The sequence below is a fragment of the Schistocerca piceifrons genome, chromosome 1, assembly GCF_021461385.2.
Source record: "Schistocerca piceifrons isolate TAMUIC-IGC-003096 chromosome 1, iqSchPice1.1, whole genome shotgun sequence".
NCBI classification, from domain to species: domain Eukaryota; kingdom Metazoa; phylum Arthropoda; class Insecta; order Orthoptera; family Acrididae; genus Schistocerca; species Schistocerca piceifrons.
In genome coordinates, this window is record NC_060138.1 from 421,843,311 (window position 1) to 421,863,598 (window position 20,288).

The 20,288-nt window shown below is 37.8% G+C and overlaps 1 protein-coding gene across 2 annotated transcripts in view; it reads right to left on the reverse strand.

Moving 5' to 3' along the window:
* LOC124789845 overlaps positions 1 to 20,288 on the reverse strand; it is a 615,167-nt gene that overhangs the window by 30,087 nt on the left and 564,792 nt on the right. For both annotated transcript variants that reach the window (XM_047257355.1, XM_047257364.1), the window contains exons 4-5: positions 14,136 to 14,621; positions 5,837 to 6,079 (exon numbers count right to left, since the gene is read on the reverse strand). In XM_047257355.1, the coding sequence (XP_047113311.1) occupies positions 5,837 to 6,079; positions 14,136 to 14,621 (729 nt within the window). The remainder of the gene's footprint in view (positions 1 to 5,836; positions 6,080 to 14,135; positions 14,622 to 20,288) is intronic.

Consider the following 20,288-nt stretch of genomic DNA (forward strand, 5'->3'; position numbering starts at 1 on the left):
CAACTTTAATAATTACATTCTTTATGTTAATGCTCTTGTTATGTATTATTTCTGTAATGCAAATGAATTATAATTGCAGTGTTGACGAGTCCCCTGTACATTAAATCTATGACTTAATTTAGTATTCAAAATTCTGATTCTGATTCTGAATGTTTCATGGTCACAGAAAGAATTCACACAACTGTCCTGTAAGAAATTCCTGACACTCGAAGTAGTTGCTACGAACTACAGGCTTTTGAGAGAGTGCTTCAAATTTCTTAAAGGATCATTGCAATTGTCCTAACCAGTCTTTCAGAATGTCTTTTATGCTTAAGATAACTGGCTGGACTGCAACATGAGAAATCTTTTGCCAGATCTTTATCTTGAATGGCAAGTTTTCGTATTTTTTAAGTTTTCACTTGCTGAGCAGAAGCCCAAGAGAGGTCACTTATTTTGTATATTTTGACTCCCTGTTTTATGGAATTATCCTTTGGGGCATACCACTTAACATAAATAAAATGTTTTTTCAGCATAAGCGAGTAGTAAAATGTGTAAAGTAGATGACCGTACATCTTGTGGAAGCCTTTTAAAGGGCTTTTGAATTCTTACACTCAGTTCCTAATACAGTTATGGTACTCTTTATTATTTTTAAATTGGAAATCCCTGAAAATTCAAAAGAAAATAAAAATCTTATGACTAACCACTCTTTCTATAAATTATCTGAATATCTAGAATCAGGGACTGAAGGGTCCTCTGAGCTACATGGCAAATAGCAGTGTTTGTTGTAAACTTGTATGACAAGTAAAAATGTGCTTGCTGGGATATCAATAATTACGTGCATCTCTGTCCAGAGAGCAGGGGAATATCTGTGGACGAGTCAAAAACAACAATACTTTCTGAATCATGATACAATGTAGACATGTTGATGTTCTGTTATTGGGACATTCATTGTCCCCAGTAGAGAAATATTTCCACCTACTGTAAATAGTACTCAGTATTTACAGTTTACAATAGTATTTTCCAGAGAAAATATTTTTTACATTTTCTTTGGAAAACACCATTGTAATCATGTGAATATTAAGCTGCTAATAGCAGTTAAATAGTAAAACTGAGGAAGCAGCAGCTTTTTTCAAAATAGCAGCTTTCTTACTGATTTACTCAGTTAAATTTAGATGGCAAAAGCAAGAATAGCATTAAGCAGTATAGTGATAATTTATTGCTAATACACGGTACACATATAGTTTCTATGATTTCTTTGGCTTATATTAATGTACACCTTGGCTCATTTCACATCCATGGAGGTTCTTCTACTTATTGGGATTTTGTGAAGCAAAATTATCTCAATAAGCTTAACAAGCTTTTTTTTTCTTTTTTAACTCTGATAATGAAAGGTGGCAGTGTATATGGCAGTATACACTACAATTTTTTACTGGTTCTCAGACTGCAATTTGTTTTTATTGCTCCCAAGTCTCCAACCACATGCAGTCATTTACAAAGTGCAATATTTTGACAACATACCTTGCCAAACTAGAGTCTACACCCAGCATTCAGTGATCATTTCCCTCCACTACTCCAGTCATCGTGGCATCTCGGTGGGTAATGGGGTAAGGGGTGGGGAGCAAGAAGAGTATAAAGCAGGCATGATGTAGCGAAGATGATCTTCTACAGGCTTCACCTGAAGATGACGCCAAGGTATACTACTGAAATACTGTGTTTTGTAATGATTGCATGCAGCTCAACATGAGCAAGTGATACAAACAGTTGATCGAGCAGGAAAGCTTAAAATGTCAAATTGTTTTTACCATACATAACTTATTATGCAGGTGCAGACATTCACATATATTTTATTGTGGGATGCAGATACAAACACAAGAGTATAATACTTTGACAATTCAGGCATTCCCAGTGGATTTGCTGCATTCGTGGTATCCTAGTCTGTGCTAGGTTATTTGTATAAACCCCACAGTATTTCACTGAGCCAACTGCCCTACATTTTAATGTGATCGCTCCGGGTGATTACTGGTAAGTAGTCAGTGCTAGTATATATACTGAGGTGGTGTTCTTTGGGAGATTGCTTTCACGGATCAAGGATGCACAATGTTATTGCTACAAGATAGATGATGTTAATGTGTCAAAAAAGCCCTACTGCAAACCAAGATGTAGGCTTCAGTGTGTGTAGGAAGCCCAGTGCTTACTGTCAAGTGTCACTGTGACTGGGAGCAGAACCAAAAATAGACGCTATGTGGACCTTTTGTAAATTCTTACTGTTTTTATGGAGCACATAATTAAGTACAAATATAAGATTTTGTGGGAACTGACTGGGATAATAGCTGCTGGTAAACCTTTTGGGATGTAGGGTTGTGGTCCAAGAAACTCATCTGTTCCTGATGTTTCATCCAGGACTGCGCTGGACATCCTCAGAGATGCTCCTCCACTGAGTCTTGCTGACTTACTGGTCGGATGTCCGAGAGCAACGTATATATACTCACATCCCGAAAGGTTTACCAACAGCTATGTCATCCAGCTGTGAAAGCCTTCATTCTATGACTGGGATAATGCCAAGTGGACACCTGTCAACTATGCAACAATGGTATACGCTATGTTAACACTCAGAAAACCTGCAGTACAAACAAGCAGGGTGCTCACTGCCTCAGACTGTGCAAGACAGAATGTCAGGAACACATGATTCAGCACTTAGACAACAGTGCAGTGCAGTGCAGGTGTAAGATTCTTCAGTAATGTGTCTAAGTGTAGCAACTTCACCTAGGGATGACACAAAAATGCTTTTCAGGCAGTAAACTTTGCATAAAGGAATGCTCTGAAATTAAATATTAGTCTAGCCAAGAACAGTGACAGGCTCAGAATACAAGAGAACATTTGGTCACTGATATGGGGGAATGAGGCCATTGAATGCTATGAAATCCTGTCCTCCTTCCACCGATTCTCAGGGTCTGGTCACTCCATCTGCATCACTGATACCAATGGAAGGCCAGCTCTGCTAGCTGCAGGATGACCTGCTATGCTGTGTGCTGCTCTGCTCTTCAAGCTGTATTCCTGCTAATCATACTTGTGGCCACAAAAGGAGCTGTTCATCTTGGGAAAAGGGTGCCAGTGCTGCAACTCCTGAGCAATACAAGTACTTCTTTACCAGTAGTATCTGGGACCGCCACAGGTGCGGTCCTTCATGTTGCTGTTGAGTCTTCTGCCTACATGCCACCCTGACAATCTAAAACATAAGCACACAGATTTCTGAGGCCAACCCTCAGTGCAGCTTCACTCGACAAGAACACTGAGGCCTCAACAGTCATCTGCAGCCATGCTGGGCTGCTGCAACTGCACTGTTGTACTGCCCTATGAAGGAGCCATGGCTCTGGCTTCAGATAATGCTAGGACTGTGCCAGCAGATTCCTCACCTGGCACTGACACGCTACCATACACCCTGTGCAATGGGAGCTCAGCACGGCCATTGTTAGGCCACACTGGGAAGAAGACAGAATGATTGTAAGACTCTTGGAAATAAATGACTTAATTGTATGATGTCTCATTAGTGCTGCAGGGCACTACACAGCCACATCTATGCACTTCTGCTCAACTGTCGTACACCCATGTAGAAGGCTACACCTTGCAGGCTCATACATCATTCTCATTGCAGTCAAACAGTAGGAAGTGCAGTGTACCAGGCTGTGTCGACTTGGAATTCAGAATCCGTACTACTGAGTTTGTCCATTCTATAATATATTTCACTTCCTTCATAATGCAATTCCAGGGGCAAGAACCTAACAATGCAGACTTTACCTTCGCTTACAATATGTGGTGCACCATGCTATGACAACGCTCAGCAATTGCAAATTTATTCTGTTGGCTGGGTCATATATTTTGCTGGTATTCATTGCAAAGGCTTTACACCATGCACCAAATCTGACCAATATAATGACATTTCACATTGGTATCAGTGTTTTGTAAGATATCTTGAGTGGATGATGAAGGTTTGTAGAGCCAAAGTTAAAAAGTGACCTTTAGAAATTACCAGATGAAACTGGTTTTCATCAACCATTTGGCTTTTGCAAGTGATCTGGTGACAGGACCTTCTGGTCAACAAAACTTCAACACAACATCAGTGTCTGGATGAAAATGTTAAAGAAGAAAGGAGCAAAGGCATATATTTGACAAAAACAAAACTCTGATTTTAAAGGAAAGAAACATAACAGTTGAATGAAATAAGTTTGTGGATTTAAGTACTTGGTCTCTGTTGTCTGTGCAGATGGGAAGATGAAATTAGAGAAAGAGATGGAGCACTAGGCTGCCTTTTTAACATAGTCAGCTGGAACTCATTCTCAGCAACAGATAAATATCCAAAGAGACAAAGATGGTTTTATACGGATGTGTCTATAACCTGACATTGATCTATTGCTGTTGGTATTACATAGTGAATAAGCAAAACAAAAGTCAGATCCAAGTACCAAAGATGAGATGCCTTAACAAAATACGAAACAAGAATTGAAGGAACAGGATAAAAAAACAGCCATCCCAAAAATTTAAATACAAAGCTGATGGAGAAGGTTACCTAGTAGCAACAGCTGGAGCAGTTTGGACATTTACAGCAAGTATTGAAACATTGGCAGTCAAGGTTAAAAGGACAAAGGGATAGAAGAAGCATTGCAGTGAAGGGATGTCAGTAAGAGAGCAAGGAGGAAGAGACGGAGGTTCTCTGCACTATGAGGAAGATGAGAAACTGATGAAGTGAGTACTTGTTGATGGACTGGTTAACTACACAGAGGTATTATTTATTTCTCACAAACAATTTGCCTGATATTCTAGAAGATTTCTCATGTGTTGTTTCAGAGATTATATGAGGTACCCACATGCTTTGGAAGGAATAAACAATTTTTTTTTTTTTTTAAGCTAAGCCTTTCCTGGGAAAGTACTCAACTTTGGAGGGCTAATTTTAAAAACTTTGCCTTCACCTAAACTAAATCATCTGAGTGTTCTTATAAGGACACTTACCTATGAACATGGAGGAGATGATAGCACATGTTCCTGCAACTCATGTCTCATAGATTCAGTTATGTCTGAAGAGTTCAGAGAAGCATGATTGAGAGAGTCACTAAAAGTGTGAAAATGTTTTGCACAGGACATACTGTAATTAATAGTACTTGTAATGTTGTAGCTGGTTACTGACATGTATATTAGGGCAGATGTAATGAAAGCAATTTGTGTCATTAATAGGTTTTGGGTTGTTTGAATGTTAAACCTTATTTAACAGCTTCACACCCATAAATTTTATTGTTATTGTTGACCTACAACAGGTAATTCTCAGGTAATTCTCTCGTGCTCTTCATGTAAAACAAAATAGAGGAGGAAGACAACAGATAAAAAATAAAATATTATTTAGAATTCGGAAACTGTGAACTGTATTGTTAGCTGGCTGCTGGATTTTCATAGTTTAGATCTGTTTATCAAAAGTTCTCTTTTTTACAGACAAAAGTGCTCAAAATTACACAAAGAATAGTCCATATACACTTGCATAATAAATTGCTATGACACACTACTAGTATAAATCACCCTGAAAATACAATAAGTCAGCATGATTAAATAAAGTTAAGATTTCTTCAGCCTTCTCTTTGTGTTTTGTACTTTCTCTGTAAGCCAAAAACATTCTTCAGATGAGAACTAAAAGGCTGAGATTAGAGTTTTGGAACTTTTTTACTCCAAGAATAATGAGAATAGTTCTACTTTTTTTTTTTTTTTTAAAGGTATATTTGTTAATCGTAAAATATGCTTAACATTGTGATGAATAATAAGATGCCTTGGTGTATTAATGTGATATATGTATACTGATCATGTAAAGTGAACATACCTCTACAGGCTTTACGACAAGGAAGCAAAACATTGTTTCCCATTGGTTGACATGCAGGTTCAAGCAGTGAACAAATGAACTGACGTCCCCTGTCACTGCAACCTGATTCCAATATCATTTCAAAGTATGGCAGAGCTGCATCAAGGTCTGCTACCTGATTTATACCAGGCACCAAAGGAAGGGTTGTTAAGTCATAAGGCAAAACACCCTGACACATTTCCAGGCGAGGTGAGAAACATAAACCTGTGAAAATGTTAATTATAACATTACATTACAAAACTATGAGTGTTTTGATAAATCAGGAAATGCTGTATGTTCTAGCAATATAAATGTTTAAATTTTTAAAACTGTTAACTACTGATTATATCAACTACTCAATTTATATATATTTGATGCATTGAAACTTCAGCAAATTAAGTTATTATATTAAAAATAATTTTATCTAAAGCTTTATAATGAGGTATCACAAACGATGGCACTGAAATTGACATAGGGAAATGATAATAAGATCTTACTATTCTGGAACTTTTGGATCCTTCTGCCAAAGATACAATGGAAAAGTTACTTAGGATAGCTGATTGAGAGAAACATAATAGGTGCATCTTAACAAATTCATCTTGTTATCCTTAGGAACACAGTAACTGTTATATGTTGTCACCACTGATGAACATGTAACAGGGTATGTATGAGTAGTTTTCTGTTTTATTGAATCTATTGTGTCATATCATTTTGGACATGAGAGCAAAATGTTATGAATAAATATAATGTTTATAAGAAATCTGCTGAAGTTGTATTTTATTTTCATTGAACTATTTAACATTAAAGCATGTTGTTTACAACACAGTCTTGGAGCTTGTGTAGCACGCATTTCTGCTGCTAGGCACATATAATGCAACTCATTGTCAGTTCAGTAACGCTTGTGTTGTCACCCTGGCTTGTTCTGTTCATCTGCAGTGATTGTTTTTGCTAGTGCTGTTTTGTTCTTGTTTTGTTTGCTATGATGGTAAGTTTAAGTGAACAACGTGCAGCTGTGAAATTTTGTTATCTACTCAGTAAAAATGCTACTGAAACTGTTTTAATATGAAAATCAGCTTACCAAGATGACAGTATGGGAGCAACTCAAATGTACAAGTGGTTTGCTCGATTTAAAAATGATGACATATCGATTGATGACAATCCTCATTCTGGACATCTGTCAACTGCCTGAATCAACGAAAATATTAGAAAAATTCAAGAGCTTGTGCTCACAGACTGTCAACAGACAATTGATCAACTGTCAGAGATTAGTGGGTTATCTTGGGGTTTGGTTCAGTGCATTTTAATGGAAGATTTGGGAATGAAAAAGGTCACTGCCAAGTTTATTCCTCGGATTCTGACTGACAATCAAAAGTAATGTTGAGTTGAAACAAGTTGTGCTTTGAAGCAACAGCTTGAAGCTGATCCAGATGTTCTGTCAAAGGTCATTACTGGTGATGAGTCATGGTGCTATGGTTATACCCAGAAACAAAGCAATAGGCAAGCCAATGGAAGACATTACCATCAAGTCAAATCAAACATCAAAACAATGCTGATTTGCTTTTCTGATGCCAAGGGTGTAGTTCATTCAGAATTTGTTCTGCCAGGTCAAGCCATCATTCAAACCTATGATTTGGAAGTTTTAAGAAGATTGCGCAACAACATTTGTCAAACAAGACCTTATTTGTGACAGACAGGAGACTGGATCTTCCACCACAACAATGCACCAACACACACAGCTATCTCTGTTACACAGTTTTTTTGCTAAAAATGGCATGGTTCCACTGCCCTGTACAACTCACTCACTTCATCTGGCGCTATTTGACTTTTTCTTATTTCCACACATGAAAAGATGGAAAGGACACTGATTTAACAACATTTAAGAATTCAAGAGAAAAGTGATGTAGGAGCTGTCACAATATTATGAAAAGGAAAGTTGCTACTTCCCGTATAGTGGAAGTGCTGACTCACAGATAGGCTCGACAAAAAGACTGTTACAATATACCAAATATATAGCTTTTTGTTGTGCCCATCTGTGACACAGCATCTCCGCTATTTGGTGAGTAGCAATTTTCCTTTTCATAATAGCGTTACATTCCATGTTGGAGGAGCTGTCAGCCATTTTTAAAGATGACTACAAAAAATGTTTCGAACAGTAGAAGCACTGGCGGTGGGAGAAATGTATTAGTTCCAATGGATAGTATTTTTAAGGGGATAAGGTTGTTTTGTAAACAATTTGAAAACATATAGCTTTTAAAAAATAATTCCAATTTTTGTGTACCCCCTCGCACAATTTTACTGAAATATTTTATACCACAAGCTGTAAGACGAGATAGTCATTTTAAAAAAGCTTAATATGTGGAACTGCTAAGAATGAGAGGTAGTGGTTTAAATGTTGTGTCTTAAGCATGTTTTAATACTGCTGTAATACTGAAACAGTATTATGAGCATATTTTTATGTGCTTATTTAGAAAACATCATGTTTAGCCAAACAGTCATGTAAATTTTGCTCTCATAATAAAATCAATGTTTAATTAATATTTTTGGCTTACATGTCAAGGGGAGGGCCCTAATAATTTTCCTTTTTCTTCTTCTTCTTCTTCTTCTTAGCTTAACACCCTACACTTTAATAATGGAATATGGATGTTGACTCAAGATCTTTTTAACCTCATTACGCTGACAGTCCATCATAAGAAGCAAAGGTGATTCTGATATGACTGCCTGATTCATCTTTCAGTTCTGAATTTCTCACCCCATCCTCACAGGTACTGGCAGAAGTGAAGCTGTGAGGGTGGGACGTGAGTCGTGTCTGGGTAGCTCAGTTGGTAGAGCACTTGCCCGTGAAAGGCAAAGGTCCTGAGTTTGAGTCTCAGTCCGGCACACAGTTTTGATCTGCCAGGAAGTTTCAATTTAAAACTATTGTAATTGTAACCTCATTTTAAGGGCGTTAGGACAAATAGAGTGAAATCAATTTCTTGATAGCCAAAAATTTTCCTGCATTATATCAGTACATTTTAAATTGTAGTTGTATATGCTGTTTTTTTCCCCCATGCCACATTAGATTTAGTGTATTATCCAACACAAATAGCATAATGATATTAATTTACTGTGAGTGCAATAAATGCTGTAAGTGGTTCGATTCACAAGCATTTTCCTGTAAGTTGTCAGAGAAGAAAATTGAAATAAAATGTCTTGGAAGACCAACATCTGTCATCAAGCTTACTTTCCTCAAAAGGTAGGACCTTCAATAGAATTTTCAAAACTAGTAAGTTTGAGAAATATGACTAGTCATGCAGTACCAGTTTTCCGTGTGAGCTATTTTGAAAATTTTGTGCAAATGTGCCTTTTTGAGAAATTCTTGAGTGACAGTTGTTATATATTCTAGCCGAATAGTTTAATGACAGCACTGAAACACACTTGGCAATAACAACTGTTTGTTTATTAACATGAACTAGAAAAAGTACAGCATATGAGGACAATGTCCACAGAACTTGATAACAACTGAAATGTCAGTCGTTGATGATGCCTAGCAAGTGCTCACTAAGACAAAGTCTACAAACATCCAATTCATGAGGAGCAGGAAATATAAGCAACAATACAGTCCAATGAGGCTTGGAGCTCAGGGGCAGTCACTGATGAACAGCAAGCTGTTGTAACAAGATGGTCCAATGAGGTGGTTTCTCCTGGGCAGATCAAACCAAGATCCTGTGAAGTGGTGCCTTCGGAAGTGGCTGACAGAAGTCCAGCATCATATGGTGCTCACAGCAAAGGCAAGATGATACCTTGTAAAGGGCAGCAGCAGTAACAAGCTTTGGGTCCATAATGAAGACTCATGCCAGTTGATAGGCAGTCGGAGCCCGGAGCATAACTGGGCATTGAGGGGTGAAGTGGTGACCTAAGTATACCTGCATGGAAGACTATACGGGTGGTCTCATGTACACACATGAACAGGTGTCTACAACTGAAGAGCTGTGTACAGTAATGTACACACCAAGTATCAGTGGCTTGCAGCCCCAGACATTGTGGTGGCTACAGGAGGCTTGGCAGCAAGTGGCTACAGGAGGCTTGGCAGCAAGCTATCTCAGTGACTCCTCTATTGAAAAGCAATTTCTGAGCTGACGCAGGGACTGTACTTGGCCTGCAAAGCATATCAATTAAGAGTGGCGGCTGGATATGCAGGGCACAGCCCTGTATACAGCTTATGCCTCCCCCTTTAAAAGAGATGGCTCAGCCATCTCAGAGAATTGCAGCACCCAAGGGAGGAGGTGTTGCAAAGCAATGCAGAATGTCCTATCAGTTGGAACAAAACACCAGAACAATCAGCCAATGTGCAGACATGTGCTTCAGAAGATACCAACAAGTTGCTGATTATTGTAACACAACTTTGCATTTCACAAACACTGAACATAACCAAAGCACTATGCATAAAAAGAACTCCTCTAAATAAGAATGCAATATACACTGAAAAAGATGGCTGGGATGTGCTGCAGAACCATTGACATCTGATATGCAAGAACAGAAAAATCACATACCCATTTCACAATAACTTCCAAAAGCTCAGTGTAAGGTGTGTGAATAAACAAAAATCAAACCATTAAACAATACAAGAAGATGATCCCAACAAAAAAAGCATACCATGTTCAATTCAGGGACTGACAAATGGCCACTGCAGGTGTTGATAGGGAAGTCAGGGCATGGACAGGGCTTATGGTGAAATTTCCATGAAGGCACAACAAAATGCCCAGAAGAAAACATGATGGGGTCAGTGGCGCCAGCAAGGGCAGTGAGACCAGTCACAGGGCCGGCAAAGTCTGTGTCCAATGTCATCACATGCAAGGGCTGGGCCAAGAGCAGAAGCACTTCCACTATAGAACTTTATGAACAAGAAACTGAGTGCTGCATCTGCAAACAGCTTGACTGAAAGTGGTCCAACTTGCCTCACACAAAATTCTTGGAGGCCCAATCTGGACAAAGTACATGGGCATGCTTACTTGAACACTGTGAGGAAGAACTTAATGAAGAAAGACTGTCACTACATACATACACATCAAACCCTTTCACTAATAAGTGAAAGTCTATAACCTGTGGATGAGAGGCTGGGAAAACTGACCACATGAATATAAAGTGTATAACTGTTGATGGCATACAGCCCAGTCCTCTTTCCGGCTGTCAAACACCTGAAAATTCAGTGCAGACATGGGACTGGCTTGCTGAGATGCAGCCACCATAGTCAGAACCTGAGTGAACTGAGTTACGCTCTGCAAAAGTATCTGAAATTGTTGAGTGTGTAGCTGAGTGACTTGAATCAAAGACTGCTTAACAAGTGGACTGACATGATAATGCAAATAAACACTCAAACCATTCATGAAAATCACTGACAGTGAACTGGAACCTGAACTGGCACAGAAATACCAAAAAAATCACCAAATAATAAATTAAAACAATGCAGACCAACAACATCAATTAAGAGAATTTCTGTCTCAACAATACTTGAATGGACCACCCAAACTATGCAGAAAAATAGAACAGCTATCAAAACCAAGTTTCACAAACTTGCAACTACTGAGAAACTTGGACACGATTTGCATAATGAACTGCATATGAATGCCTTCCAAAATCTAGGCAACCACATAAACACACAGTAATGCAATCCAAAAAATGAAGAATACACTGCCATCAAGGTAAACTAACACACAAGGGTATACTCATTCATTTCAAAACCATGCAAACAATCTAGAAAAAACAAAACGCTGTTTCAACACACAAACTAATACACATCATGAACTAATAAAACACACACAAAGGACAGCCTCATCACCACTGTTGTGTATGGCAGACAAGAGACAATGAGACAACTTCGAAACACATTTTAATAAACATGAAAATATCTATTTGCCATTCTTATGTCCTTTGGCTGAGTGGTGTGACTGACAGCATTGAAAGACACAATTGCATTAATAACTGTTTATTTAGTAACATGAACTAAACTGAGTACAGCCTCTGAGGATAATGTCCACACAAATTAGTACTGCTGAAAAGTTGATTCTTGATGCCTAACAAATGCTCAACTAAGACAAAGTTCATGAACATCGATGTCACGGGGAGCAGGGAGGATAAGCAACAACACAATCCCACAAGGCTGAAAGCTTAGGGGCAGTCACTGATGAGCAGCAATGTGCGATAATGACGCATTCCCTTGAGTTGGTGGTTTGTGGGCAGTCCAGAATCAGATCTTGTGAAACACTGTTCTCAGGAGCAGCTGTTGGAAGTCCAGCTTCATAGAGTGCTCATGGCAAGGGCAAGTTGACAACTTGAAATGGGCAGCAGCAATGGCAGGTGTTGGTTCCTTAAAGGGGACTCTTTGCAGTTGACGGTCATTCAGAGCCTGGAGCATAACTGGGCATTGAGGCATGAAGCAGTGACCTAAGTATGCATTTACAGAAGACTAGTAACAGGTGTCACATGTACATGTGGCCACCCGGATGCAAATAGGTGCCTGCAAGTGCAGCACTGTGTACCATGACCTGCTTGCCACATATTGGTGCAGCTTGCCCACTCAGATTCTCTGGTGACTGCAGGAGTCTTGGCAGTAAGCAGCTCAGTGATTCTTCTATTGGCATAAAAAACCTTCATGCTGATGCAGGGGCCATACATGGTCCATGAAACATATCCATAAGTCTGATGGTCAAATATGCAGGGGTGCAACCCCGCATACACCACAACAGTTGCATGACTCCATCAACAGCTGATGCAGAGAAGAGAGAATATTTTAAATTTTGTGAATATTCTGAAAAGCAACTCTGACAGTTTAATCCTAAGAAGAACATGCTTGACCACTTTCTGTTGAATTTACTGCAAAGTGTGAGCCACGAGTTCATCAAGTCCATACAGAAGCCGAGATGTGTGTTTCAAGGAAATACTGTTGAAAGAGGCTTTTGTGTTAACAAAGAAGTTGTAGTTGTAAACTTATAAGAAGATACTATTGTTACGGAAAGAAGTGTTTACATTGCAATACAATCATTAGGCACTTTACTTAATAGGGAAAAACAACTCAATGGGAACATACGAAATAAATGATACTAGCTGTGATGAATTCTTCTTCAAAAAGAGTAAAAGCCTTAAAAGAAAGGAAATCTGATGAACATGAAGTGGTCAATCTTAAAGCAGAACAATTCAAGAAGTAAAAGAGCTCAAAGTAAAAAAAAGAATGGTTATACAAAAGGCAAAGAAAGATGCTGAAGTTTTATATGCTGAAATTTTAGGTTTAGCTAATAAACTTAAACACTGAATCTTTCACAGTGAAATTTAACATTTGATATAAATTTTGTACTTTCATAATTTTTATATTATTTACATTGCTATATTAAAACAATTTGTATTTTAACTAATGTGATGATAAAAGTACATAAAAATAATGACACCCCGTTGTAGGTGAGAGTTAAATTTTTGTAGCATTTGACAAATGGTGTACTACAAGTCATAAATTGTTACATTATTCATGTTGACATACAGTTTCAGGTTTCATTCAACCAGCTTTCAGGTTCATTAATGCAAGTGTTTTTGTCACTGTTCTACACATATTTTTGAGAAGTCATGAATTTAATTAAACATATAATGAAAAAGTCATGAATTTGATCATCTGAAAATCAGTAGACATCCTGTTATAGCACAGAAAATCTAGTGTAGTGTTTCGTAAAAGGGAATAAGAATGCTGGCTTTTATATTTTCTTGCATTTAAGCTTTTTTGGGCGACATGTAACGACTTCACACAGTTTCTTCAGTTGCATGGATGATGTGTGATTTCACAGGATAATAAAAGAGAATGGATACACTAAAAAAGAAAGAATATGCTGGTCATGACAACTTTAATGGAACACTCAGTCCAGACCCTGAATAATAACTTTTATTATCTATCTAAAACAAATCCTGATGAAGAATACAGAATATTATGGCTTGTTTTTGTGAGGAGTCTCATCACACAATTATCATTCTTTCTTCTCATATGGTGTTTTATGAAACCTTCTGAAGGAGAAATGGATGTCCATCAAATAACAGAACATCTTGGCATCAGTAAGGAACTCTGTTACATGCAGTCTGAAATTTATCTAGCAAAGAGAACTAGTTCAAACAGCCTGAACAGTATTTTTTATCTACTACTCTGAACTATATTGCAATGACTGCATTAAATGTTGCAAAGATGTTATTCTGAAACCTGCTCCAGATATTAAAATGGAATTATGTTTATGAATTACTTGAAATGATTTGACTCAAAATATCCACTCACCTTCAGACTCAGTAAGATTTTCATTGACAGGACCTTCAACTCTGCTTTCCTTGGATGGAGTTGTTGGCAATGTAGGAAAAACTGGGCTTCGTGATGCTGCTGAAGATACTGACTGCTTACTTTTACCATACTTAGACACAGTTGTTAATTTGTGAAAATCATCATTGCCAGTATCAGGCACATCTTTAGCTTTACTTCCATTCTGCTCAGTTTTTGATCCATAATGACCAGACTGAAATGCTCCTCTTATTTTGTTTAGAAGTTGTGAGGTAGTCAGCAAAAATTCATTGTTAATATCAGATACAATATCTGCTGGTTGTGTTACATTTGTTTCACCATTTGTAACTTTATTGAAGTCAACTTGCTCTGTAACATGATTTTCTTGTGACTCATTAGAAACTGTGGAAGTTCCAAGATTTGGAGGTGGTACTATTTCAATGAAATCAGGCCGCATATATTCCTTCTTGTCACTTGAGTTATCAGTTGCTGAAACAAAATTACAGAATTTTTTAATATACCTTTAACATGGAAAAGTGATAAACAAAGAACCATATTATTATGTGAGATTAGAATCACAGAGTTGTACAAGATCAGGATGAGACAAGATCCTACCATTATTTTTCAGAGTATTTATCATTTGATATAACTTATAGAGGTCTATGGATTCACCAAAGATATACTACTTGAAAAGGCATATTTGCTCTTTCACTTTGGTGAGATGATGTGTTCTTATGATTGAGGTAGATGAAAAATAGCTGTCTACTGAAAAGTAGGAACCTTCCCAGAGGAGTATGGATTGCCTGTGTGTATGGTACAATGTCCATGTACTCTGATATTGGGAAAGCAATACTCATAACACTTATAAAGTCCTCTTATAAACAGGCCACCATCTTGGAATGGAGTCATCATGAGGATTAAGGGTTGCCTTTGCATGTTGGTTCAGTTGTTATATAGGCCAATTATAGTCCAATACAGAGGAAGTGGGACTCATACTGCTGATACCAATAGTGTTTTGGTATACTGGAGAGGAACTCAGTTTTGCACCACCCAGCCACATAATCAAGAGACTCACAAGGGAAGTTCTCCACTCTACAAAACAGTACAGCAAAAGTGTTGAACATATGGGAATAAAATTGTACAATCATCTCCAACTAACAAAGAACATCACAGAGCTAAAGCAAATTAGAATAAATGTCTAACCCAGCACACTTACGTTATACAGGGTGATTCAGGAGGAATGTCACATAATTTGTGATATGATTTTACATGTGAAGATAAAGTGAAAATGTTCTATGAACATGTGTCCAATTTTTGGTCACTACGGAACTGGAGTGGTGGAAACTTTCCTTTTCATAATGTTGTTACATTCCATCCTGGATTTTCCATTGTTTGAAGACTACAGATATACATGAATGGATAAGAAGCCAAGTGTGAATGTTACCAAAATGCTGTGTAGGTGCTGTGGTGGACAGGAGGACAGAATGACAGTGGGACAGATGAATTATCCCCCCTACAAAAAGTGTAGAGGTTCTCCAACAGATGACAGCACTGCGCTGTTGCACTGTGGCAAATGCTTCAAGGTACACAGTGTGCAATTGTGGCTTGGATCAGTGAGCAATCATGAGGCCATGTGTGTGTCATGCTTTAGTGTTGTTTGATTGAGCAAGCCCATTGTGTCTGTGAAGGCCAACATGCCACATATGTTCATCCATGCAGAATACGCAGATGTATTAATCATGCACAAGTGCTGTAGTGGCAGTGCCTGTGCAGCTGTGACTTAATACCAGGGACATTTCCCTGACTGATAAACCCCTGTGCTGTGTATTTTCCAGAATTTTTCAAACATGGCATGAATCTGGGACACTACCCAGTGTGCACATAACATCAGAATGTGAGGTCGTCCAGTCATTTCAGGAAACGGACAACATTATTGCAATGGTACAATGAAGTCCCACCACCAGTCATGACACATTAGCCATCAGCTCAAAACTCTACAAATACAAGTGTGGCGTATGTTACATTCCATGGGCTTTTACCCATTCCATGTGCAGGTTGTGCAACATCTGCATCCAGATGACTCAGTAAGCAGACTGCAATTTTATGAATGGGTGGCTGTACACAGAGACACTGTGCAACACACTTTGCATACAGATGAGGCTACATTTAGATGCAATTGTATCATGAACACCCACAATTCTCATATATGGGCGATGGAGAACCCACATGACACTAGGAACACAAGATTCCATGTTAGGTTCTCAGAAAATGTGTGGTGTGGTATGACTGATAACCTGGTGATAGGGCTTGTGTTCCTGGCAAACCTCATAACAGCCACAGCATATGCACATTTCCTGATAGAAGACCTACCTCCACTTTCGGAAGACATGAAATTAGAGCAATGATGGAAATGTAACTGCAACATGATGGATCACTGATTCACAGTATCAGACAAGTATCCCAGTATTTGAATGAAACATTTCTTCAACAGTAGGTTGGCTGTGGCAGACCCTTAACTGGCCTGCCAGATCATATGACCTAACCTCATTAAACTTCTCTTTATAGGGTTGATTAAAGGGGGACATATACACTATGAAGGTTGATATATGTCAAGAACTTGTCACTCATGTCACCAATATTGTTGCCAACATTAAATCCCACTGAGATGATGGTCAGTGTGCAATGCAGCACACCCTTCAGCATATTGACAAGTGCAATGAAATGGGTGTGGGACATTTTGAGCACTCCTTGTTGGATGGATCAGTCATCTGCCCCACCATTATTCTGTCCACCACAGCACACACACACACACATCGTTCTGGTATGTAATATTCTCACTCGGCTTCTATCCATTCATGTATGTTTGTAGTCTTCAGCCAGCTCCAGTTCTGTAATGACTGAAAATTGGACACACATTCATATAAATTTTCATTATTTTCACACATACAATCATCTCACACATCATGTGACATTCCTCCTTAATCACCCTGAGTGTGTATAAATGGATAAGTGAGTATAAGAGGACAAATGGACAAATGAGTATATATATAAGAGTATAAGTTTTGTTTTAAATTTTAGAGCTTGTAGCCTACCTGAACAGTATAGTAATGATGTCTGTAGAGTTCAAATATTCTTTATTTATCTGTGTTTATGTATGTTCTTTTTCAAGTTGCCATTAGTTATTTATTTCCTGATTTGTTTAGTAAGCACCTACTTTGAAATTAATAATTATTATATGAATCAGTGCACCTTTATACATAATTCTTGAAAGAAATATCTGTCAGTTACATATTTTTTAAACTTTAATACTGGTATGTATTTTCTCTAATATTAATACTTATTATGTGTAATAAGCTTTCAAACATAACCATTGCTGTACTCCTCTTTATTTACTATCATTTCGCCAACTCAGACTTGTCCTAATAAGACGTACTTTCTTTACACTGTATGACCTAAAGGACCAATACAAAAATTACAAGTCACCAGGTAAATTGTTAATCAACGTCAGACAAACACTTGCACACTTTTGTCTCGATGTAGTGTGCTTGTACCTTCAAGCATTCATAGAAATGAGCAAAAAATCACTGGTTTATGTTAGATGTGGCTGGCATTTATTGTAATAGTATTTGGTTTAAATGAAATTCCTCTGGACCAAATGGATCGGAGAAGCTGGCTTGTTTTTGTCCTGCTTTCAGTCTTATAATCACATATTCACAATCCATCAAATGAATAATAACTCTCAGGCATTTAAACTGTTTTTCTCTCATTAGTTACTCATAACAAAAATAATGTGCATAATACTGAAGCATGTTCAGGAAAGCAACATTGGTACATCTCCTATATCAAAGATTTTCAGAATGTATTTTCCTTTCAGTATTTATAACAGAGTCTACATTGTTTTGATTGTCCACTAGTCCAGTCTGTTCCTTATGTTTTAGTATTTTGTGAAAAGTTAAAAAATTATCTCATTCATTTCATATAATTACAGTTTTTTTGTTTCTTTCTGAGTACAACTGAAATATTTATAAAGAAAACTGCAATGAGTACTACTCCAACAGACTGTTTACAATAGTTTCATGGCCAGCAACAACCTATGAAGAAATATACTGAAACCCAAATTTCTGGAATCCTGTTCCTTTTTGGAGGAAGATATAATTTTTAGGGAGCAACAATGAAGTAGAATAACTGCAAAAGTCAGACAGTTTATTTAGTGCTCTGAGCTCTTGTAGAGGGGAGTAACTGACAAACAGTGTTCTCAGAACAGTGAACTTGCTACTTGACAAATGAAGATAAAGATATGACATAAGAACAGTAAAATGGTCATGTGTAAGAAGTGAGAAGTGGCATGAAAAAGGAAGAAACGAGAGGAAACAGTAGGAAATATTGACCAAAGCTGAGGCAAATATATCACTGGAGTAAGTGAGATGAGTTTCCATTGGAATTAAGGGCTAAGAGCAATGAAGAATGACAGAAAAATGCTGGTGAAAAAGACAAACAAACCAGAGACTTTTGGTCAGAGGGACACAGTAGATCACTAAGAACAAAATTTTCTTTTGTGCATTATAACAATGGCAAGATCTGCATCAATATCAATAATAAATGGTCTTTTCATTGTTGTTGTTGTTGTTGTCATGCTAATACCATTCTGTGCTACATGTAGCACACATTTGTTTATGCTATAAAATTTTTTCCAGCCATGGAAAACTAAGATCACGCATATTTGTTTCTTGATTGTGACTTTTTACTGTTGTTGCCAGTCCATGCAATGCACTAAACACTATTTTCTTTTTTAAAGGAATGAGCATTTTTATATCAATTTTACTGCTTTCAAGTGGCTGAAATGACTGGTCTTCAATAGCTACATACAAGATTCACATTAATGCAAATTAAAGGTACACTTGTGCCTATAAGCCACACTAACAGGAAGGAGTCCTTAAAAATGTGCAGTTTAATTAATGACAACACTTGCTTCAGAAAACCACAAGAAAAAGTAATCCACAAAAACATTCATGATTACTGTACAGGGACATAATTTTAGCATCAGACCATTTCTAAGATTCAACATGTTTATGGAAAGTTCCCATTATCTTTATGAAAACAGATATAAAGCTTGAAACCACACTTTGCAGTGTGGGAAAATTGGTTGTCGCTTAATAACTGGGATAACAGCGTAGAAATCTATCTATTAAAAAAAAAAAAAAGTCTCAGTTCAAAGAGATGGAGGCTGTCCACTTTTATCCATCTACATTAAGAGACAGGCACTATTTATATGGGTAGCAATCTCAATCAGTGTGAGTGATGTGGGTATAGGCTTGAGGTGAAGGAGGAGAGCCCTGTTTCTATCTAGACTTGAACCTGGAATCTTGTCTGCTAGTCCAGTGTCTCACTTACCACATTCTCTTCATACCAATATTTAGTTACATGTGTATTTATTCTCATGCTCACAGATACTAGTAGGGATGAATGTAAAATCATTCTAGTGATGATGCAGGTTACAAATGGGGAAAACCACTGACATAATCAACTTTATCAAAGGGCAGATTGTTGTTACCTGGCACCGAAGAATGAGCATCTCAGAAATGGTGAAGCCTGGTTGGCTGTTTGTATTTTGGTATTGTGTGTATATATGGAAAGTAACTGAAGGAGGATAAAACCACAATCAGGCAATAAGATGTTGGAGATCTGTGCCCCATCACAGAATGTCTCTGCTCTGTAGAGCAGGACAGGTGCCAGAGCTGATGACAGAGTACAGTTCTAATGCAGTCACAAGTGTTTCAGAGCACACAGTTCGGTGAACATTGTTAAACGCTGACCTTCATAGCAGATGACCCTCTGTGTTCCCATGTTGAGCCAAGGACATCATCAGTTAAGACTGCAGTGGGTAAAGGACCACTGACAGTGGGGGATGTAATAATTAATAGTATTCCATCTTTAGTCACAATATTCTTATTTTCTGATTCCTGTCCAACACATTTTGGAGCTACAAATCCTCTTTAAAGGAACTTTTAGACATAATGGAGCAGGAGACCATCAATTTCTGAGGAGACAGTGTTGAAGGTTGAGAAAAGCATGCGTGAAGATCGGCAGATCACCTGGATGATCTATGCACGTTGGTTCCTGAGGTTTCCCAAAGCACAGCTCACAGAATTTTAACAG